Here is a 24,973-nt window from a genome sequence, read left to right as displayed (position 1 = left end):
TAAAGTCTACTACTCTCCTAAACTTACACAATGAATGTAATCTGCAATATACTGTGTACTTTCCTTAAGGGAATTTCAAGGACTGTTTAGCATACTCTTACAATTTGTAGCAACTTGTTTTTATGGTAAGGTGGATGGGTGAAGCCAGAAGATTTCAGTCTCTAAGAGACAGAATCCAGAAGATTTTAAAGGAGATGATATGAAGAGTGAAGTGATTAAATGAATTGTTTCTCTCATGGGAGAAGCAGCAAAGCACCGGCAAACACAAGAATCCCACAGGGTTAAGAAGCAGTACTGGCCATGGGGATTAGGTAACTGGAAGACAAAAGAAAGAAGGGTAGGAAAGGCAAAATGTCAGCAGTAGTAAAGGTAGATACCTGAGAACTGGAGCACCTATGCCCGCTGTCCTCAGCAAACAAGAGGGCTGAAGTCCTACTAGTTAAAAAACAATAGGTCCCCTAGGGTGGTTTCACAGTGTATGTCAAGAACAGCAACAGTTTGTGTTGAAGTGCAAGGTTAGTACAAGCTATTAAGAGAATGTTGCAAGGAAGAAGTCACAGAAAAGGAAGAAGCACCACACTTCGGCCATACTGCCAAAGAAGTCAGAAACAGCACCAACTAAATATGGGAGGCCTTCCCCTCTTTTCCTGCAATATGTTGCAAAAGTAACTTTAAGTCCTTAAAAAAATATATTTACACCACTAACAGAACAGAGAAAATATAGATAGTAACTGTGAATGATCTGCCTGACCAGAAGCCAGCTACAGAGTTTATTTTTGAAAGGAAGCACACAGATGGCCAGACCACAGACCGATCAAAGACCAAAGCAAGTTTTGTTCCCATGGCATACAGACAGAACTTGTACACGAGCTCATCTGGTGTGATGTCCTACCATTATATTTCATGCAGTACTCCTTGTTGAGCACAATAATTAGTCTGAAATGTATTTGCCAGGAAATCATCCAATCCTGAAACAGCAAGGCAGAGAATTCACCATTTTTCTGCAGATTGTTACAAAGAATAATCTCATCCTCACTATTGAATAATTTACTTCTTTTCCCATTTGAATTTGACATGCAATTCTAGCCAGTCGTTCTTACTTTGCCTTCTTTTACCAGATTAAAGAGCTTTTAGTACATGTTACTTATGTTACTTGCCCTGGGACTTTTGTGTGTGCAAGACATGCATTTGCAAGGCAAATGAAAAATGCGAGTTTGGCATATTCTGTGAATACTTTCAGCCAAATTAAGGGAGAACCAAAAAACTGAGCAGACCTAGAAGGGGACTTGGCCAACAGAAAACTGAGCAAGTGGTAGCAGCACTTCCAATTTCCTCTTCCGTCCTGTAGCCCAGTGATTATAGATAGCATCCACTGGGCAAGGGGGAAGGAAATCCATGCAACAGGTTCAATTTCCTTCTCTGCCAGATCTGAATACGGGAGTAAATCCAAGAGTTTTCCACCTCACAGGTAAGTCCCCTAACTAATGGGCTGTCAGATGGAAGGAACCTCTATTTCGTGACTCTAGACCACTGATCTAATTAAAATGCCTGTAAATGAAACAGCATAGTTTGTTTCAAGTTGCATGAAATGTCATAATTTAACTTGCCACTTTTTACTTATTTACGAAAAAGACTTGCTTGAGGTCAGGTCAACCCAAAATTAGATTCAGTTAACTTTCTGGTTTGGGTGCTGAACTTAAAGTCAGTTGTTTGCACAGTCCTAACAGTCTTCCCATGAAGCTACATTTACGGTGAAAGGGGGTGGGGAGAGATCATTGCTTAATCTTCTTTATCAGCTGGACAGCAAAGCAGTCCAATTTATAGCATTTACTTCAACTCTCAGATCAACATTCTCTGCATTTTTTCCAATTTTTCAGTATCTTGTTTTTTTGAAAAGGGTCAAGATGCATGCAGCATTGTCGTACTGCTGTCACCAATGACAAGGGCAATGTTCCTATTCTCATGCACCATTTATACGTACATGGATTGCATTAGTTCTTCATGGCACAGCTCCACACTGAAAACTCATATTGGATATCACCAAGTTTTGTCAACACACCCTTCTTCAGCCCTGGTCATACCTACACCTCAACAACTGGCCACACCCTCCCGAAGCACTGGTAGGCTTTTGCCACTGCACATTACAAACAAAGAGCCAGCACCATGTGAAAATTACAAATTCTGAAGAGGTCTCAGAGGGTAGCAAAAAACCATGTGCCTTCCAGTTTTTCATAAGCTTTAGGGTTTTTCTCCCCTGCTATTAGACAAAGCTTTACTCGGCAAAATAACCAGAGGTCCACAATGAGGACCAATTTCATGCCCAAGCTGTGCCACCATCTACACAATAAGTCAAAGACACTTGGAAAGGTGCAAAGAAAGTGAGGTTAAGGTGATAGCAAAAGAAATGCATCTTTGCCATTCCCTTTGTAACGGGGGGCCTTCCCAGGACTGGTTTGATGTTGGCCCACCCACCTGTCTCTGGGCTAACTGCCCACCTCTCTCACCTGCCACACCTTGATGATACATGGTTATAGTGTTAATTAGGTGGGAGGCTGCCCATTTTGCACCCTGATGTTTTGGGGGATCTCTGCAGCTCTGTTCCACCCCTACACTGTGGCCCAAGCCTCACAGATGGGATCTCAGGCAGCTAAATTCAGTCGAACCCTTCACCCATTAGCTGTGGTCCCATCTGGGGCCTTTGGCTTCCCCTTAGATCCTGGCCCCGTCTCAGGCCAGTCAGGATCCAGAGCCTCTTTACCCTGTGAGCATCCCTTGTGGTGGGCCCCTGGCCTTTTGACCCCTTTCTGGGTCCTGTCCCCAGCATGGACCAGCCTGGAGCTGCTTGCCTGCTTTCACCCTCACAACTCCACTGGAACAACTGAGCCACAGCCTATGCGGGGGCTGGAGATTATTAGGTACCCTCAACCCACCTTTCATCAGGGGTTCATGGGGTTGCTGCGCCATCGGCAGTCTCACTAGGCCTTCCTGCCCTGGCAGGGTACAGCTTTAGGTCATGCCCAGGACCTGAAGCCTCCTCCACCCCACAGCTCAGTCAGCTGATGTCTCTCTCAGGGCTGCTAGCAGCAAAGTGCGGCTTCACCCTATTTATAGTCTGCTCTCTAAAATGGCCATTGCAGTCAAGCTCCTGGCTGTTGCCTGTTCCAGCCCTTAAAGTGGCAGGTACCAACAGTGTCATGCCACACCTCTGCAGTAGAGAAAAATTCAGACCCATGATTTTCTTATCTGTGGGTCTGGAGATGGCTAATGAGGCCAATCTGGGATCGACAGATTGCTGCAATTCAGGCATGCATTTCTGTGCACGATGGGTGGCTCTGGATTCTTGATTTGGTCCGTGACGTGTTCTTTCTGCCACTCTTGCTTTTCCATCTCCTGTTGTCCTGATAAGGTTACAAAGTATTGAGATACTTGCAGCAGACTCTTTCTCCATTTGGGGTGGTCTGGGCAACTGTCTCCCATGAGCTGATGTTACACTTTTTAAAGTTGGCCTTGAAGATATCCTTGCAGTGCTCTCTCTGCCCTCCTCTTGAGCATATGCCTTGACTGAGCTAGGAGAATAAAACTTGCTTTGGGAGTCTGGAGTCAGACATCTGGCCCAGCAAAAGTTGATGTTAGATGATCACTGTCTCAATGCTTGTGGTGTTTGTTTGTGAGAGGATGCAGCTGTGATCCCCAACTTACTGTCCATGTCTCAGCTCTGCACAATGTCATTAGAGAAGTACCATCAATGCTGCATGCAGAATATCCTTCAAATCCAGTGGGAAAACAGACACACCAACATTAGTGTCCTCTCAAAAAGTGAATATATTTAGATTGTACCTTGGAGACAAGACAACCCTTTGTTATATTGTACAGTGCCAGGCACAACAAGGTTTCTGGGTAGCACTGGAACAGAGAACAACAGCAACAATTAATTCAACTGCCAGCCCACTTGGAGCAGCCAACAGAGCCAAACTCCTCCTTTAAATCACGTACGTAGGCCAATCTAGCAAGCATGTGTGCCGTATACCTATCAAACATCTTTAAAGTGACAGAGCAACCTTTTCCCTTAGTGTGCCCAAATACAGAGCCAAAATCTGAATGGACCATTCTACCAAGACTTGGGGCATGGATAAAGTATTTTCAGTCTGGGAGAGCAGAAAATCAAAATAGCTGTGCTACATAGGTGACTCCGCCTGTCTCCCAGTTTGGAAGCAAAGATCTTAGTTCTTCAATGTCATAATATTGATTTACCGTCAGCTGAAGCTTCAACAAGCCAAACACAATGGATAGTTTGAGGCTAGATGAATAGTCTGGGTCCATGTGGACCTTTTCCTAGATTTTTTCCTATGATAAAGCTTCTAGTCAGTCACTGTACAAGAAACTGCAACATTTTCCTAAGGGCAGCCAAACACAACATTAATCAATGTCTAGCTTTCTGTTCTCTAAACAAGACAGAGGAAGAAATATTATGAAGTCAGAAACAAAACTGAAGTAAGAGTAAAGAAAATAAATCTCCAAAATTTGGGCTACAAAGTATTTAGGATACTACATAAAATATTTCCATGTTCTTCCTTGCAGGTTTTCCCTTTTTAAGGGAAAAGGAGAGAAATTCTTCCATTGACTTCCTAATGGCAATTTATTTGGGATCAAATAACTACACTAACTTTCTCCTAGATGGAGCAGAGGAGTTTATAGATTATATAAAGCATCATTTGTTTTTAAAGTTTGAATTCATTAGCTGCATGCCACAGATGTCAGACTGATCCGTCTTGCATGTCAACTTCTGAATGAGGACACAGATATTTCAAGGTGCCTGTTCATCCTTCATCTTAGACTATTTAATATACTGGAAAAAAGTAGACTTTTGAGTCCTGTGTCATCTATACTTATCACACCGGAAGCCTATTTGGCAGAAGTTATGTGATAGCTTAACACCCAATGGAGCTATTCAGCAAGAAGAACACAAAGGGAGAGATCAGTGATGATTTCCTACAGAGAACAGCTTGGAAGTGTAGACTTCATTAAGTTGAGAATCATACACACAATAATGCTGTAAATCCATGAAGGGTTTCGAGACCAAAACCACAAAAAGCAAAAGCTGAAGTCTCACATTCTGGATGTTCCTGGAAGAATGGAATAGTTCTACACTTGTTTGTTTTACATGATGTGCTAAAATAACTAAAATTTTCCATAGCAGCATCAGCAGAGATCACGAACTTATCTTGATGTACATTTAATACACCATGACCTTTTCTTTCCTAAGATACAATTTTGTGGATTTCCTTAAAGTCATCCTGAGACTGAATAAGCTCTCTCGTCTTCATGTTTCATAGGCATGTTAATTATCCAAAATATATTATTAATAATTAAAAACAAGTATATTAATCATTTACAAAAATGTTGCAACGTTCATTCAATTTTATACAAAAGATTTTCCCTCTACCACCAAACTCCATAAGAGGTAGAGAGGTATACCCCCTCTGGATTCACACAGACAAGATTTTCCTCATAACATTTTTCCCAATTTTTTGGCACTACCACCTTACTTGAGCAATGATTTTAATATTAATGTGACATCTAGACACATATTATAATACTTGCCTATCTCCTGTTCTGGAGCTGTAGATTTTTTTAAAAATTAAAATCAGCTCAAAGATACTTGCCTAAAGAATGCAAATTAAACATGAATTTCCATTTCAACCTTTTTGGGAGGAGATTCAGCATACCTAGATAGTATCAAAACTTGAGGCGCATTCATTTTTCTAGCATACCGATACTATTACCCATCTGTTTTAATGGCATTCTCTTCATTCACAAGGTAGTATGCCAACTTCAGTCACAGAGGATAGGCTCCAGAAAAAACAGAAGTGAAACCTTATCTGCAAGTACCTCATGGTGGCAAACAATGGCAATGTTAAAGTCACATAACTCATTACAAGACAGAAAATCCACTGGATTTTTTTAGGCACCAAGCCATCACAGAATGCCTTTATCCCACGTTGATTCAAATGCATCGCGGTACTGTAAGTTTTGTCTGTATGGGGGGGGACGGGGAAGAAATGCATATTCAGCGTAGCCAATGGGAGAAACACAGATGGATTCTTAATAGTTAAGTTTGTCTTAAAAAGCTAGCACTATGCAGGTTCACTATGTTTGTTCTCTTTGAAGGACAAGATTAATATATTCTAGCCTTGATTAACTCATGCACCCTGAAAAGTAAAGAGTGGCAACCAATCTATACACTGGGAATGGTTTCAGAACAATTAGAAGAAAAAAGAAGACCCACACACAACTGAATCCTGAACAATGCATCAGGGAGATCGGTTGAATCCAGTCTGTCCCTTCTCAGATGGCCAGTCCCTAACATTTCAACCACTTAGTATTGCATCATTAAAACCACTCAATATTTTTCTGTTAAGAACTATGGCATTTCTAAAAGACACCTAATTTTGGAGATACTCCAATAGGATTCCCTGTCTAATAGTTTGAGATTCCAGAAAGATAAACTATTATAGTTTCATAGTAGTTTTCATAGTAGGTAGAGTTGGAAGGGACCTGAGCAGATCATCAAGTCCAACCCCCTGCCACAGGCAGGAGAGAGTACTGGGGTCAAACGACCCCGGCAAGGTGGCTGTCTAATCTCTTTTTGAAGACCCCCAGGGTAGGAGCGAGCAGCACTTCCCCCGATTATTTATCAAAGAAAGTGTTTTGGTGGAGACATGGGAAAAGACTAGGGAAATCCATTCACTGGTTTGCTGACAATTTCTTTATAACTTCGATAAACTGGTTCTGCATTGCTTGATAACGCAAGTAGAGGCCCTTATAATACTGATCAAATATATTTCATGCCCAGGCTGTAAAGACAAATCTTCTGAGACTAAATACTATTCATTTTTAAGTAATTTGCATCCTCAGAAGACTAAATTTTTTTCAGACTATCAAAACCTTGGAAAACCAATTGATAACAATGGAAAGTGTTCAGTACTGAACATTTCTGAAGAGCCTGGCAGATGCCTAAATACTATTTTGTACTTTACTGTTAAGCCTTAAGATGCATATTTAACACTACAATTAAGGCACTTAATAGTATGTGAGGGGATCACATTTTGGCTTGGAATCTTTGTGCTGCTTCTAGTTATTAAATATTAGATTTTTTCTTGTTTTTCCATTTTTCCCCAACAATATCCTCTTGAGGAAAAATATACTCCAGGCAGGTGCAGTTGTGTGGATATTGATCGGAGCCCAAGTTTAGGCTACTATTTTTTGAAGAAAAAAAAAAAAATAACTGTTGTACATTTATAGACAATCTGGGCATTAGGGGTAGGGTTTACTTATTTAAAATATCATAAGAGAAGGTACCAACATCAGAAGCAGGTTCTGCAGCAAAGGGTATAAATCTGGGTTGTCCCTAAGCCAAGGAGTAGTTTTCATGGGTAATGGAAGAATCGCCAAGTCTTCTGTTCAACACCAGGACAGTTTCATGATTGTGAAACACCGCATACTGGTTCTTCCTAGATTTGCAATTACATTAAAAGGTGGCCCACTTCATTGTTTAAAATAGCTAATCAAAGAGCTAACATATTCTATAAACATTAGATCATCTTTGTTTTTAAATAAAATTTATCTGCAAGTGACCACTATTGAAATGTTCTACAGAGCATTTCACTTTTGATGAACGACAAAGGTAAGTATAACAGCGCTGTAGAATATGGAACTACAAAGTTTAAAATTTAGGAGATACTTTCCCAGAAAGTTAGATCTGTATATGAAATTGCAAATAAAATTATGCATTTCTGATGTTAGTTTTGCAGTCCAAGGTCATAACAGAATCAAAATAAGATCATTATTCAGTTTAACAAGCCAATACTGATGAGCCTCATTTATATGCTATTACGTTAAAAAAATTCTTAAAAATCTAGCTTTTTATTCTTCTATCTGAACTGTTTTTCAGCTCATTAGAGAGCCAGAAAATATTAATAAATTACATAAAAATGAAAAAGAAATGCGAGAACTCGTATTTTTCTGTTCGTATTTAGGTACGCATGCTAATTAACCATTTTTAGTGCTTGACTGTCCGTTGTCTTATTTTAATAGTGCTCAGATCACTTAGTGAACAGTTTTTATGAACTTTCCTAATTATCAGGCCCTCAATGTTATTTTCCTACAAATACATTACATGCTAGAAAAAACAGTTTAGTTTTGCATTCTTCCAATGCCCTTAAGGTTTCTTAAGAGACTTTCACCTTCAGCTCTTCTCCACATCTACATGCCTCTTTACGTAATCAAACCTCACTCAGTACTTATTTTCCATTTAACCAATTCTGAATAGTACTGCCACCATATATCTGGGCAGGACTTCCAAGAACAAACTCAATTTACTAGTAACAATGACCTTGTATGCCAGGGACCACCAATAATGGCAGACTGTTGTACACAGCAGCACCCAAAACCATTACATGTGAACAAGTGCTTACTATGTGTGTTGAGTGAGGGTGGGAAGAGTTTGCTGCTTAGCAAGTTTTATCCACAGAAAAAATTCCTTTCTGGCCTGCTTCTCTCCAAGGAGGGTAATATCTTGATGCTCGGAGGAAAAAGCAGCACAGCAGGTCAAGGAAGCCTTGAATATTTAGAGCCATCGCAGTTGCAACACTGAACTTAACAGAAACAATTTCATACGCGTTTTCCAATGACTGGTCTAACAGCTACGGAAAGGTGACATATACAGGATTCACAAGTTCAGTGACACCACCCACTTAGCCACACAATGTTTGTATTATAATGCCTTAATACTAAATAAATACAGTTACACAGTCTCTTTTGATGAGGGGAGAAGGGAGGAAGGGCTAGATACAAGTAAGAAAGAACTCAAACTGCTCTTAATTTTGCTATGTGCATTAATTAGAACAGAACAGTCTCTCAGGACATTTATATAAGTGCTCCAGGAGTGGCATAGGAAGCTCCGAGAGCCATTCTAATTAAAGTACCGAGAGCAGCTAGTGTATCAGCATCCCCGTGCTTAAAAATGGCAACAGGGGTGCTTTACCTATACCCTGAATGAGCTTTAAATAGGTGTCCCTGCTGCCATTTTTAAGCGCAGGGATGTTGATACAAGAGACGTTGGAGTCTGCTGGAGCATGGTAATTATCATGCTCCTGCAAACTTGATTAATCTTTTGTTTTGATTAATTGTGTCTGCTCCAACGTGCCGTAATTAAAGTGCGTTGGAGCAGCCTTGCTGCTCGTGTATAGTAGGGTTACCATATTTCCAGTATTAAAAAAGATGACATCTGTAGGGGGAGGAAAGGGGAAGGGGTATATGATTGTGGGGGTGCAGTGATATGCACTACCCCTCATTGCTAAGCCACAGCCCCCACCCCAGCCCTGCTGCTGCCTCTTACTCCTGACCCACTGTACCCCACCCCCCCAGACCAGGCTGGTGCCCCTCATTCCCAACCTGCAGTCCCCTGCCCTTCCCACCCTGCCCAGCCCTGTTGAACACGCAGCTTACCCACTCACCACTTTCTTACCTGCCAGCAAGTGCCAGGGCCCAGCGCAGAACACGTGATCCCCTGGCCTCCAATTGCCTTCCCCCTGCCCCCAGCCCTGATGAGCCAAACCAGAAGTGGAAGGGGAAAAGCAAAGGCAGAGCAAAAACTTGGACATTTGCTTGCATTTTAAAAACCCGCCTGGACGGAGAACAGGGGACCAAAAAAGAGGACATGTCTGGGAAAACGTGGATGTATGATGCCCCTAGCGTATAGATGCCCTTAATGTTTTAAGAAAGGATATGAGCAAGCTATCAAAACACTTGGGGGGTGGAGGGGTGAGCGAGAGGGGAAGAGCTTGGAAAGATAATAAGCTTAAATTACAAAGTAACATCAAAGTAAAATATTTTTCCAAAGGCGAAGCCTTAGAAAAAGCCTTCAGAGAAACCATATGGTAAAGTTGCCATGGAGGCCTTGTAGAAAACCCTTCTACTATCTGTTTAATAGAAAGCCTGGAGTTCAGTGCTGTAGTCTACTGTTTGTAGCATTTATTCTGTTAAATTGTTTTTCATAGTTTCTAGTTTCTTTTGTGAAGGGTTTAATGATTACTGACCTCTGGTATGCAGAAACCAAAGAAAAGCAAAGCATGCAAGTCAAACAAGTCCATCTGTCTGCTCTTCGCAGCCTTCATCCACTATCTGAATCCTTTTAACTAAGCAGCTCAGGGAAAGTTTACTGTAAATACTTGACCTATTTGGTTTAAATAGGCTGGGGTCTTCCCTTCCGTCTCTTCTCCCTCGACCCCTGCTGGCGCGCACACTTTGATCGACTCTTCCTCCTGCAGAACTATGGTTCTGTGAAGTCGGTGGCCTTTATTTTGCTACAGAATACTAGAACAGCCATGGCAGACTTTCAGCTATCAAGTCAAGAAGTTCTGAGCAGGAACTCTCCAAATTCTTTAATGGAAATCTCTTGTATTGGGGTGAAGAGTCAATGCTGAGCAACTGAAATCTGCTTTCTACATCAAATTCTGCTTTACTTAAAGAATGCACTGTTGCATTTCACTCAAATGTCAGTTTATAAACTTCAAGGAGTTTTGAACAAGCAGTAATACATCTACTTCAAAGGCCTTAGCCAGTTGCAACAGTCACTCTTTCCAGGAGCATCTGCCCTTTTCTCTAATGAGAGGTTGTCCACACAGGGAATCTGTCCCAATTTTGTCCAATTTTAAACTTGCAAGGAATTCACTGTTAACTTGTGTGTTACAAATTTAGCCAGATAAAAAAGCCAGTGAAAAGTGCTGTTTTTCTCAGTTCACTCAACTCCTGCTACCAGATTTTTCTTCATTAGTTAAACAATTCAGACATTATGCAAATAAAGAAATTTAGGATTGAAAGCAGAAGTAAGGTGCTGCTGAACTCAAATATTTTAGTTCAAAAATAGTTTTCACATCTCCCAGTAGCTACCTATGCAGCAGCTGGGACTAAAAGGTCATAAGGCTTCAAAAAGGTGTGATCCTTTATACTGTTCTGTCTTGTAAACGGATTATGAAATAGTCCCACTGTAACCCTCCACACTTTAAAATCAGTGTTATGCCTTTTATTCGAAATTAATGCTATACAGGAGCTGCTACAGAAGGGAAACATACTACAGTAATCTTTATTGCTGTTTAGATGCACCTGCTACATGCAGAGACTTGGTAATCCAACAGGCAACTGAAAGCTTTGGCTCAAACAGAGGAAAACTTCCTCTCTCTCAGAGAATCAGTGAGATGGAAGATCATGCATCTGTAGCTACAGGATCAAAAAACTTGATAATCGTCCTGTATTTTGGTAGTTCTCTCGAACACAGAGTCCTCCTTAGCCAATGACAGTGAACTCTTGGGAGAAGGGCACAAACACAATGGGATATTGTCTTACTACGCAACATGACCTTACTGGTTTCTCAGTTCTGTTTTTTTTCCTCCCTCCCTCTCCCATTTCAGTATTTATTGAAGATACTGTTAGCCACGCAAAAAATCTCTTAGCCAAGGCAACCACTAAACTAAGAAACAGATTTCAGTCAGCAGAGTTACATTTATGCTGTAGTTCTGGATAGAACACCAGGTCTCACAACACTTCAAACTTTTTCCTCACTGAACTGGTCAGTTTAAAAATGCACTACTGCTCAAAAAAGCCACAAACCAATCTAAATCGAAAGCACTGCATTTCACTAAAGTCCCACTACCTCTCATCTCCACCCAAAGACACTTACAAACATCCTTAGCAGTCACTGGAAGGAAGGTGACAAATATGCCAATACAATTTACAGTACTATCCAGAAGTACCTCCAAGACCAATTGGCAAGTGCCACTACAGCTCAGCAAAACAGAATAAGCCAATTTAAGAAAATAATTCTCAGAAGAAACTAGGCCTTTCCCAAAACATCAACTTTATTTTACTGAGATTTTCCATAGCAGTTGAAGCATATAAGCCTTCCAGGATCCATACCATGGCTTTGCTTATGTATAGGAACTGTGCAAGCCCCAAATATTATTGGGTAGTATGGTTCAGCAACTCCACAAACTTGTGAGTAAAAGGAAGGCAATACTAAGACATGGAGTAGAAGACAGAAGTATTTTGTATGGAGGTCTAAACCAGAGGTCAACAATATATACCCCACCCCTCCACTACTGTGCCAGATCCAACCCACAGAGAGGTTAGATCCTGCCTAATAAGGTATGGCCCAGCCCAGGGTGGCACAGAGCAGTGGTTCTCAATCTTTTTTGCACCACGACCCATTTGTAAACATTGATAGCCAGTCCCGACCAATGGGGGGGGTGGAGAGTGATGCGGGGGGGCCCCCGAAGCAGCCTCTTACAGGCTGGAACTCTGCCAGCCTGCAAGGGAAAAAGAGTCAGGTTTCCCACATTTTTTTCTTTAAGGAGAATCCATTTTGTTGATCCATTTTTAAAGTTTGTTCACGACCCTTTAATATATTCTTGTGACCCACTTTTGGGTTGCAACCCATGGGCTGAGAAACACTGGCATAGAAGATTACGTGGCAGAATGCTATGCTGATCCCCTCTGCAGCACCCTCCTCAGCAATCCTCCCTGCTACTCACTTCAGCCTACACTTTCCACACTAAAGAGGGGCTAACTACCTTCACAGAGGAAAATGGATCCAGTTCAGGGATCAGATTTATGGCCTTCAGCAGAAAGCCAGGTCATAAGCTCCAGCCCAGGTCAGCAAAATGTTGTTGACCGACCCGTTCTAAACAAAATACACAACAATATATACACCCACAACTGCTACTTTAGAATAAAAGTCAGATGGAGGAAGAGTTTGGAAGAAATTCTGCTACACAGATACTCAAAATGAATTAAAGGATTCCCTTAAATCTATTCAGTGGTTGCATAATACAACAGAACTCTAGATAGCATATGTTACTGTGATCAGCCTGATCACCACATATACAGTGAAAGTATGGCTAGACAGATGGGAAGCTCCATTAACTGCTTAAATCAGCAGCCTGTAATTTGCTAATAAAAATGCAATGGTACATTTGAGGACCGTTTTAAAGTTTCTGAGGTGAAGTGGGTGTTCTTGGGGTTTAGAAATTTGCTTTCACCCCATGACTTCAATTTTAACTTCTCATTAAACATACACATTGTATTTTCTTGCAAACGACATGTCCCCAAATAAAATGCACACCTTGGTTTTTTTGAAGACACAGTGTTGGGAGAAAAAAACCTTCCAGTTAGGGCCAACTGTACAACAGTGTAAGGCCTTCTGGAAACATGGCATCCCAGGAGACAGTCCAGGTGAGGCAGCAGGAACTTCTTGGTGTGGCAGGCCAGCAACAAGGTTAGGCTCCAGAAGGTTAAAACAGGACTTTGCTCCTTTTGCTTGCAGGGGCTATAGAAGTGACAGCCATCTTAACAGCATCAGAGCAGTGGCTAAAGCTTCTACTCTTCTCTGTTTGTACTCCAGTGAAGGGGGGAGGGAGGAATAGTTCACATGAACCCCAATTTTAGAGAGGCATATTTTTTGGGAAAAGGTGTATGTGGTATGAGAATAAGTATGGTAAATGCAAAACTATAGCAAGTGGGGAGAACAGGCTCCAAAAGGATTGTTTTAAAAGGACTACCTTAACTAAAAAAAAGAAGAGTAAGAATACTGACATTCTTCAGTGCATAAAAAACAACTGCCACATCACTAATCAATTGGTTTGTTATCACCAATTTCCTTAATACAAACTGTTACCAACCTCAATGCCACTCTGCCTGGCTAGTTTTACAGCTGTATTATAGTAGCCACAGCGCAAGAGATGTTCCACCATCATGCGATCCATACGTTTTTTCTTCCACATGTTTGCAGCGGCTGGTTGGTCACTGCTATGTTCTTTAAGGTGCTCAATCCTGCGTTTACAAAGCTTTGCACTCTCATCTTCAGCCTGGATTGATTCAACAGCCTAAAATTTTAAATAAGAATTATTGTTACAAGAGAACAGTTCCTTCTGAAGTAAAGCATAAGCATTACTAAAACACCAACAGTTCTCAGAGCTTGCAGAACAAGTCTGATGAGTAAAAACAACAAGACACTGAACTGCATGCTAACCAGAACAGTAGAGGTAATCGAGCCCACTGGCTACACAACAGCTAGGGACAGATGTTGCATTTATCCATGCATAAGTTGTGCCTGTGTTTGTCCCAGACCAACAATACCCTGGGATTGGTGCGTACACATTAGGGCAGGGGTGGGCAAAATGCGGCCCACGGGCCGTACGCAGCCTGCCAGGCAATTCTATCCAGCCCACGGGGCCCCTAAAAATTTTAGAAAATTAATAGTTCTCTGCCCCTGGCTGCCTGTCATGTGGCCCTTGATGGCTTGCCAAAACTCAGTAAGTGGCCTTCGGCCCAAAATAACTGCCGGCTCCTGCATTAGGGTTTAGTGAGCAGCTGAATCAATGTGCCCCTTTTCTGCTACTGATTCAGTGATGCAACCCAAGCTAACTGTACAGAGATATTTTGCAACATCCCAGGATAAAACTATTACTATCTCTTACTTGGGAGACTTTAAGCTTCATCTCAGGACAGACACAGATGTCTGTATGACCATCTGTTTCCAACCAATGTTTAATACTACAGAAGAGATAGCTTCATCTGTGGTCTTGTATTTCTCTTCAAACAGGACTCTCTCAAAACTTGACCCAATCCTGCTGAGCCTTTTGAAAAACATATGCTGCAGTAGTTTTTAAAACAGAAAAACCTTATTGTGACCACTGTCCTAACACCATCTCACTACACATGCACTACATGAGCATTCAGGTTTTGCATTCAGATTGGAACAGTTGAGACTAACTGGGCTTGTACCTATACACTACCCTCCTTCCATCCTACCTGTACAGCTGTGTGCTGCACGTGGGCACCATAGTACAGTGGTTCTCAACCAGGGTGCTACAGGATGCTGCACAATATTAGCAATTGGGTATGCAAACACAATTCACAAGATAAACAAATGTTTTCAAATAAGAATCTGTACAGTTAACCCATTCTGACCTACTGTGGTCTGAGTTCTTTGCAACAGAAAAAAGTTTGTCTTATTTTTCCACAGTCAAAAAGAAGAAAAGAACAAGAATTAAGAGCTGGCATTTTCTGACGGGTGTCTGGAGTCCATGCAGGAGTGCCTTGAGTCTAAAAATTGAGACTGGTATGGCCTCTACACTTAGTTTCCATCCTCTTATTGCAGGAGAGCAATATTATCAGAATTTGTTGGAATGGAAGGGTTAAGAGGCATGGCTCCCAGACCTTTGCAATCTTTGAATTAAAGTAATTTACAAAGAAGTGCAAGCACCCTTGTCAAGCTGGTGGGCATTGCCCTCATTTTACTTTAGCATTTCTACAGATACTGCCCTACCCCTATTATCCCTAGCTACGCAGATGTATTAGAGCCCTCACTGATAACTGCAGCACATTTACCGTAAGGCAAACCAGGATGACAATTTTTCAGCCAAGTCTCACTGCATGGCTAGCTCAGAGGTAACATAAAATGCACATTTCAATATCACTATTTTTATCGCATAATCACAGTTTTTCCTGTCCCTGAATCCTATCGCAATTAGATGGCTGATTAATCATGCTGCACATTTCACTTAGCAATTAATTACAGCCACATTTGCAGCTTGAGGCTAGGTACTTATGACTACAGCACATGACACTAGTGGGTCAGTTCAGATTTGACAAAACAAGTTAGATGTGCACAACTTGCTGAAATCAGCCAACAGCCATTTTATTTACTAGTTACAAGACAGATAATTGTTTTGTAACAGAGTAGAAAAGTAGGAGGCTAGACACATACTGGGTAATCCCCCAGTGTCTGTCTATGAAAGACTCCTACATTGTAATCCAAAAGGAGCACGTTCTGCTTGCCTAGACATATCTAAACCAGCTTTAAACTGGCTGGTTGGGCCCAGTGGCAAAATGGTATTTATAAAAGTCTGCCTCCTGAGCCTTTTGGTGGGATCCTAGATAGGTTTTACCAGTCACACTGTGCTGCTGCAGCTATCAGTACCAATGCTACATAGTTTAAACTACACAAGCTGCATTCACACCTTTGGATTGTAGTGTAGACATATTGTGGTCTCACTTTAAATGGAATCTAGTTACTAGTATTTAACAGACGTCCACTCAAACTGATAGACTATTCTTGGAAGGATCTGTAATGGAAAAGCAGAAGTCTTGAGACTGCAAATGTAACTCAGTCCAAACCTATCAAGAAAGTGAGTATATTCCCCCACTAAGTCCAATTCTAAAGTGTGGATTTATAGGAGACCCTGAACTAAAACCCCTCATTACTGTCTGACAGAATGATTTCCTGCAATTAAAATAAAGGTAGCTCATTAGGGTGTTTTATTTTTACTATGGAATTTAATTTATTTTTTGGAGTGTAGGGTCCAAGACAAATTAGGAAGCACTTGCAATTTGTCCAAGAACAATTTGCTTGTATTTAGCAATACAGTTCTTAAGCCAAGGCAACATTAATTTTCATTGCATGAGGCTGGTAAAGAACAGGACATGGGGAAAAAGCCCCCAAGAACTATGATGAATTTGCAGAGGAGATTTCAAGGCAAAAAATCATGAAGACAGAACCCTTTCCAACTTGCCCTGGAGAGCAATTCTTGGCACTTTGATCCCTTTGTCAACCTATTTAGGAGGAAGTATAGATCCTTTCCTAGCACCTCTCTTTCAGTTTTGTTCAGAGGGGCAAGTTCAGAAGAGCCAATGATAAGAAGGGTGCTCAGCTTGTTTGAGGGTTATGCAGGAGAGAAATGTAAGGTGTTGAGCTTGGCCAACACCAGAGACCTGCTGGATGGAATTACCTTGCTGGAAAGTCTACTTAGAGAGAAGCAGCTGGCTACCCCCCTTGTAAATAAGGTCTGAAAATGTGATGCTGTGTGTTCAACTTTCACAGTTTACTCACCTAGATAGGGAAGGTCCCTTTGTCTTGGGCATAACTGAAGAGGCAGAACAACACTGACAAGTAAGTGGGATGCATCACTACGCTAATGACTGCCTTGTGCTAGTTCTGCAAGCAAGTAAAATGAACAAAAAAGCTTAAAAGTAGGTAGCACAGATCTCACCCCACAGACTAAGTTCTTAATATCTTCATAAAGGATTATTCCTATTTTCCAGATGGGGAAAACAGAGGCACAAAGTGAAACAAAAGCTGGAAGCAAGGTGAAGATTCACTGTAACAACCGAGAACACTGCTTCACTGAAGCAGGGAAGAGTTAAACTGTTGCAGCCCGGCTCCTTTTTCCAAGGGGGGGGGGGGGCGCTTGTGATAATGGTTGCATGCCTGGAGGCTGTAAAGAACACTTGCTATAACACTGGAAGCTTTTGCTGCATGATCTATACCAAACCTCAGAGAAGAATAGAGCAGGAAATTTATTCACAGTAGCTCCAACATGCTACTGAAGAGGAAGAATGCACCATCCTGTCCTGCTTCCCAGATGCAAGAGGCCCTGTTCTCGCATGCTTGTAGCATTTTGAGCATTTTGTATACTCTGTGAATTACAGAATGTGTCACAAGCTTGCAAAATGCAGTGAGAATTCTTTGGTATTATTCAGGCCTCCCTGGTTAATGAGCCTGCCCGCTGGTTCATCAATTGCATCTTAAACCATTTCAGACGTAGGTGTAAGAATAAAAGCCAGAACCAATATCATTACTGAAGACATTTGTTTAAACATTTTCAATGTTTATAGGTTCTGGGTCAGATTCTCAGATACTGTAAATTGGCATAGCTCTGTCAGAATTGGTTCACTAAGAATGTGTTCAACTTGTGACAGTTTGTGAGGAATCTTGGTTCAAGATAACATGCTACAATACATTCTGCAGCCCTTAACTGACATCTGAGGTTTGAAGTAGTCTCATTTGACCAGCTGCATATAGTGACACCCTCCCTGAGCTAACATTTCGGGTTACCAAAATGAGCTAGGCCAGGGAAGAAAGTCTTCAGCATCAAGTACCAATTTTACAGCATGTAAAGCAATTGAAGTTCCAACACGGAAATACTCTATTTGAAGCCAGTAAAACTATTAAGCCTCAGACTGCGAATTAAATTATACAAATTCTATTCTGCCTACACTTTTATACCATTATCATCATGGTGCTGGAAATACCTCTCCCTCCCCATGTAAGGAAAGCAACAAACCTTACTAACCATGTTTTCTCCCTCTTCTTTAGAAGAATGATCTACGCTACTTGATTTATATTCCAGGGCCAGATAGCTCCTGGGAGATATTTGTCTAGAAAGGGATCGTGAATTGATGCCCTGAAAGCTGAAATATGACTCTCATAAGTTTCCTGGGGAAAAGCGTTATTGATGAGGTGGTATCTCATAACAGTCTGTCCATGATCTGGCCAGCGTGGCATTCTAAGTATTAACTTCATATTAATTACCTGTACAAAGAACTGAAAGTCTTTGAGGTACCTTGCAATCATGACAGACTGAATATAACAAAGACAGTTGCTCTAAGTCCAGGATTACTCTTGGGATACATCTTTTAGTCCCAAATTCACGCGCGTTTTAAAATCGATTTGAATTGTGTCACCTCCAAAATAATAATGTTCCAATACTTACTTATTTAAATGCATTTTTGTTATGATTTTATGCAAAAACTAAAAAGAGATGGGAACACATACTCTTGAAGCTCTTACAGATAGGCTTTGCAACTGCATTAATCATCACTGTACTTAGCAATATTTGAGGCAGAAAAAACAACAACAACAAAACAAACTTAACCGTCCACTTCACGACCATCACTACATTCCCCTTCCCAAAAAGGAAGGAAGAAGAAAAGGGCTCGCCATTGTAAAAGGTCTTCAAAGTAAGATGTGAGCTATTTCCTACAAGCTTATAGTGAAGGTGAGATTGTGAATGAAGCCCTACCAGCAGCCTCTACTGTTTTTAAATGGAAGACCTCCAGTACCTCCGATGATAGAAGCTCTGGCAGAATGATGGGGCTCAACTATAGCCTTTGCTATTCCTCAGACTGATACTCTAGCCCACTTACTGCCCCACGTATATAGATGGGTTTGGTGGTCACGATGTGGCTCTGCAACATGAGGTACTAGACTTACCTGGCCTTTATGGGTGCTTATACACGTGCTGTACACATGCAGGGGTTTTTACAATTTAAATGATTTTGCTACATTGCAAACTAAACCACATCTGCATGTAGTTTAGTTTGTAACATAGCTATTTGTAACATTGCAGCCTTTGAAAGCTTGCCCCTTTGCCGTGGGAGAGGCGGGCTGAAGGCAGAAGTGGCAAGGGGTCCAATCCTTCCCCCCGTGGAGCCTGCCCATGTCTCCTGTGGCAAGGGGGAGAGCTGCCAGTGGGCTGAGCAGCCCCCCAAGCTGCTTCCTTCCTTCCTTCCTTCCATGGCAGCGGCACCCCTTGGGGCTGCCTGGGAGGGTGGGCAGCAGGCGGGTGCTGCCCCAACTTGGACTCAGGAAACAATTGGATTGGGTTGAGTGCCGCCTGTGAGCTGGGGCAGCATCCACTTGCTTGCTGCCCACCTAGGTGGCCCTGGAGGGTGCCACCGCCATGGAGGGAAGGTCTGGGGCCCCCTGCTGACAGTTTGTCCTGACTGCAGGAGATGTGGGCAGACTCCACTGGGGGCGGGGGGGGGAGACCAGGCCCCTTGCCATTTTTTTCCCCTCCTCTCTCTCAGAGAAGTCTGCTTGTATGAGCTGCCACCAGGCCATGCAGGCCCTGAGCTGCAAGAGGGGGGAAGGAGGTGGTCCTTTCCTCCATGATGGTGGTGCTGCCTAGGGCAGCCTAGGCAGGGTGCTAGCTGCCCAGGTGCTGCCCCAGATCACGAGCAACACCCACTGGATCCAACTCTTCTGTCAAGCCTATGCACTGGAAGCCTGCCAGGTACAGCTTCCTGCACAGATCTGGGGAAGAGATGAATCTGGCAGGTGCTGCCTGTGAGCTGGGGAAGCACCTGTGCAGCTAGCACCCTGCCTGGGTAGCCCCAGGGGATGCTGCCAACACAGAAGGAAGGTGAACTCCTCCCCCCCATCCCCACCCCCTTGCAGCTCAGGGGCTGCATGGCCTGACAGCAGCTCGCAGAGCAGGCTCTGCTGAGAGGCACAGAAGAGCAGCGAGGGGCCTGATTTTTTTGTGCATTTGTTTTGTTTTCTATGGAGCCTGGCCACCTCTCCTGTGGATGGGGGCAAGCTGCTGGGGGCCCTGGACCTTTCCTCTATGGTGGCAGAAACCCCTGGGCAGCACCCGCCCGCTAGCAGCCCAAGGCAGCCCTGGGGTTGCTCTCATCACAGAGGGAAAGATCAGGGCCCCCCACAGCTCAGGGATCACTTGGCCTACGGGCAGCTTGCCCCCTGGCAGCAGGAGACGTGGGTAGGTTCCACAAAAAGAAAGAAAAAAAAGTATTGGGCTGTTACAGTGACGGAAGCCCCTAACATTGAAACAGTTGGTACTTAATTGTAGAAATTAAAAACACACTATTTCAATTTAGGGGACTAAGCCCCTGTGATGTGTACAAGCAGCCTAAATCTTTTTGAAGACATTGCAGATTCCTGCATAAAATTTCTCTTGAAATCAGAGTTCCTAGTAAAATTGTAATCAAAATAAAACATGTATATTGAAGCAGAAATAGTGCTAAATCCCTTTTTCTAATATTTTAGGCAAGGATAGTGCTGTCTTTTTGCAACTATTATAATGACTCTTCAGTGCCTCACAGGAACCTTAGTAATGTGACCCAGAATTAAAAGAAATATTCTTCATTCCATGGATAAAAGCCAAAGATAGCATCTAACCATCAAACACACCACATCTACTCCAAGAATTGCCCCTTAATTACACTGCACTGTTCTAGGTAGACTTCTTCATAAACTGAAAGCAGTGTAGCTATAGCTGCACAGTGCGGCAGGTGAAATCATTAGCGTAGGACTGACTAAGTGGCACTTGCTAAAAAGTGCTCATTAGCTAGTAAAAATACTATGCAGATGCATCCATAGTGCTTTCACATTAGGAAGTAGCTTGCCCAGAGAAGTGTAGAATGCTTAAGAGTCTTACCCAAACCCACCAAACTTGCCCTGAGGATTGGGCTATAGCATGTTATATATCCAACAGTGAACTTTAGAAAGTGAATGGATCTATTTGCAAAAGAAAGATGTGACATCTTGTTGATCTCTCATATTGTCCCACCATGTTCACTTAGATGGCAGTTCAGATTCTATACTCAAATTTCAACTGGGCCTCTTCCTCCCAAGATGGTCAGTTAATACAATGTAATTGGTAACCTGATGCAGGTACCTCTTCACGAGACAAAGAAGTGATGAAACAGTTTTCTTAGCTACAAGTCTTTGGGCTCCAGTATGTATATATTCATTCTACTTCATAGAGTCATTTATATGCAATACTAAATCTTGGACATTTTAAAAAGACACTGAAAAGCAAGTCACGTTGCTTTTTCATATTTGCTTTGCAAGATAGCCTTAAAGGCTCTCTAGCATCATTAGTGCTTATACCTCAAAACACAAAAACACAAAGGCAGGCAATGCAGCACAGCGACAGAGGTAATCTTTTAAAATGAGAAATCATTATGTGATAGATAAGAGTAGAAATAACAGTTACCTTTCTTTTCAGAACACTGAGCTTTTCAACTACTCCATCAAGGAGACTAACAACTGAATCCACAGCAGGACAACTGCTCAATGTCTTCTCCAGCTCTGCAACAACCATAGTAACGTGGCTAGTCTCTCGATCAATGTTTTTCTGTGCAGCTCGAAATCGTTTATTCAGTGTTTCGTACGGTACCTTAAAAAAAAAAATAAAAAAAGGTTAAAATGAGTCTCACTGTTCATATATTTAAAAATGGAGAAGTTAGTATTAACCCACTGATAGAGACTTTAATATTTCTAGCTTAGCAAGCTGCCTTTTAGCTCTAATAACCAAGACTTTTAAGCTTTCTCATTGGGACAACTAGGCAATTTCCACTCAAAATTATGCTATAGCAAACAGGACAATGTGATCCACGATAGATTCTTTTTTCACATCAATTTCACTCTTCTACTTTGACCCCAACAAGTTTAGAGCTTAAATCCTACAGTAATGGAGTAGAGGGAAAAAGAAGGGAAGTATATTGCAAAAAGAAAAATGAAAAGAAAAACCAACCCACATTCTCAATTATCCACAAATAAAAGGCTTTGCCAAAATAGAAGGTATGTTCTTTAAGAAGTTTCACTTGTTTGCTTAGACTGGCTTTTGTTAGCTATCTTCAGGTCATACACAATAGTTCTATATGGCCACTCAAAAGAGTCAAAGTCACAAACAACATAGTCTTAATGCCTAAGAAATCTCTGAGCAGACTCTAAAGTGAAGAATCGCTCTAGCAACTTCCTTCTATTAAAGGATTTCCTATATTAATACAAAGGTAGCTGTTCTTATCATATGTTGCTGCAAACGAGTCTATCGTTTGTAGCAACGTGGGATAAGAACAACTACCTCTCTTTAACAAGTGTCCTCCTGGGAACTTTTCCTATACCATACATTCAAATGACATACTGAGCGCCATAGCCATGTGGGAGCAACATACTACCATGGCCCCAACATGCTGATATTTATAAGTATTGACTGTATCTGAATTACTGTACTACATCAGGAAAGGATTACTTGGGTTAAACTGAACACAGGCAGAAGGTAGGGCAGGGTGGCACATCACAGACAAAATGATTCAAAAAAGGTATCAGCTTTCATAGGCAACAACTTGGTATTTGATGAAATAGTTTCCTGCTTACAAAAGCTCATGCTTGTCTGGACCAGCTAGTCTCTACACCAGAGCTGCGGTGCGTCGCAGCAAACGCACACTTTGCTACGTTGCACGCAGTTGTATAAGTGGTGAAATGTGCATCATTGTGCTTTTGAACTAAAGCGCCTCCAATGTGTTTTAGTTCAAAAGTACATTGCCGCCATTTTCCCAAGGCTGACAGCATTTCACCACTTACACAACTGCACGTGCTGCAGTGCCAGGTGCTTTTCAAAGTGCTTGCTGCTGTGGTGCGTGCATGTGTACAAATGCCCTAAGGTGCAGCCAGTCTTACTTTCTGCCTGTAGCATATAAGAACTCCAATCTAGCAAAGCTGTTGTTGGTACATGAGGCTAGACTTGCTGTCCTCTGGACTTCTTTAATTCATTCTCAACTTGCCTTGGACGTCTCCTGTTCCAATACTAAGTAGATGACATTTCCTAGGGTAATCAAGACCTAAAACAGCTGCATATTGTAATGTATATATAGTGTGCTTCTTATACAAAACAGTGTTCAGACCATTCTCTTAAAAAAAACAAAACAAAACAAAAAATCAATAAATCTAACATAATACGTAGGCTACAGCTAGAGACGGATGCCCTACCTCTCAGCAACACTTAGAGTACTGCTGTACTGGGGAGAGTCGGTTGGGCCATTGATTGATAGATACAGATATAGATATAGATTTTTTTTTACGTCACGGTCAGGTTTAAAAATTTTTGAAACAGTTAATTTTGGTGACATTTAATTTGGGAGTAATCTATCCCCACAGTTGCACAGGGTATAAGAGGAGCTAAAAGTAACTTACAGTAAATTTTAGACCGTGTCCACCAGTTTGCCTGCATCACAGAGGGCTCATAGCAAGTAATTCATACGTTAGGTTGTATGACCTCACAGCTCCAGCAGTCACCACAGCAACAAGAACTTCAGATCTAAAAACATCCCTGTCTAGTTCCCTATGTAATTATTTATGTATTGTTTCAAGATAAAAAGTTCTTAAGAGCTGATTTTTACCACGTTCATGCTAGCTGAATTGTGTCTTCAATCAACAGGAAAATAATTAGCAAATAGATTTTATATTATTTTTTATGAAAAGAAAAAGAAAAGTGAAGCCTTCTCCCCACAATAAATCAGTGGGTCGCACCCTGCATATGAGTCAAATCCTTTCCAGCATGGCATTTCTAATCAACTAAAGTTACCTTGCTAGTCATCTTGCTGGGGTCACCTTGCCCCAAGCTGTCTTTCCTGCTTGGTGCAGGGGGCTGGACCCAATGATCTTCTGAGGTCCCTTCTGACCTGACAATCTATGAATCTATAAAGTACTCCTCCATTCAACTTCCTTCCAGGACCCTCATGTACAAAACAACACTTTCAGACTCTTATTCCCCAATTCTCTGGGCTCAAAAGTACACTCTTGTAACAGATGCTAGCTGAAGCGTGATATAAACCTGGCAGTCTTTACAATGGTCTAAGAGGACAACCCCAGGAAATACCAGTCCAAGCTTGGGATGTGGTGCTATGTACCACCAGAACAGAGGGCGGGGGATGGGAAAAGTAAATAAATCATATGCCAAACTTCAAAATGGCAAATTGGTTGCTCTTTTCCACCTATAGTAGGGTTGCAACACTGAGATATTGTAGATGAAATATCCAAGGCCTTCTCTCCTCAGAAATATATAAGGAAAACCAACCAACCACAAGAGACACAAATAAAGCTTCGTTATATAGAAGCGCCTACTGCAGCTGTACCATCTTCACTGACCTCTCAAAACTGAGAAGTTGACAAGTTTTTAACAGGGGAGAGGGGGAAAATGGTCCTTTTCTTTTTTAGTTAAAGGACAGAAAAAAAATTAGTTGCTCAAGCCTTAGATGGGTTAAATATTTCTGTCCCCCAACATCCATCTTTTCATCAGCCCTCACCTGATCCTCCATTGACAGTTTCACCATCAATGTAGCAGGTTTTCTTTTTCTCCCACATCAGAAAATGCTCATCTTTTCCAATCCCTCCCCCCTTTTTTGGGACCAACTTAACAGCTCCAAGATCATTTTATTTCTCATGTTTTTTTTAGCAGGGAAAGAAAATTCTTTGAGTGCTATCTGGCATCAAGTTATGGAATTAGGCCCTTTGGAGCTATATTTTTTATAGTATACTGCAAAATGCTTCCAT

At 41.8% G+C, this 24,973-nt stretch overlaps 1 protein-coding gene across 3 annotated transcripts in view; it reads right to left on the bottom strand.

Annotated features, from left to right (window-relative positions):
• MAEA (macrophage erythroblast attacher, E3 ubiquitin ligase) overlaps positions 1–24,973 on the bottom strand; it is a 92,722-nt gene that overhangs the window by 50,565 nt on the left and 17,184 nt on the right. For all 3 annotated transcript variants that reach the window (XM_090035381.1, XM_090035379.1, XM_090035380.1), the window contains exons 2-3: positions 21,636–21,818; positions 13,734–13,937 (exon numbers count right to left, since the gene is read on the bottom strand). In XM_090035381.1, the coding sequence (XP_089891507.1) occupies positions 13,734–13,937; positions 21,636–21,743 (312 nt within the window). In that variant the 5' untranslated portion in view covers positions 21,744–21,818. The remainder of the gene's footprint in view (positions 1–13,733; positions 13,938–21,635; positions 21,819–24,973) is intronic.

Source organism: Crocodylus siamensis, chromosome 2, assembly GCF_052110815.1.
Source record: "Crocodylus siamensis isolate JL-2025a chromosome 2, ASM5211081v1, whole genome shotgun sequence".
NCBI lineage: Eukaryota > Metazoa > Chordata > Crocodylia > Crocodylidae > Crocodylus > Crocodylus siamensis.
Note: the sequence above shows the minus strand (reverse complement) of the source record. Positions and strands in the feature narration are given on the sequence as shown.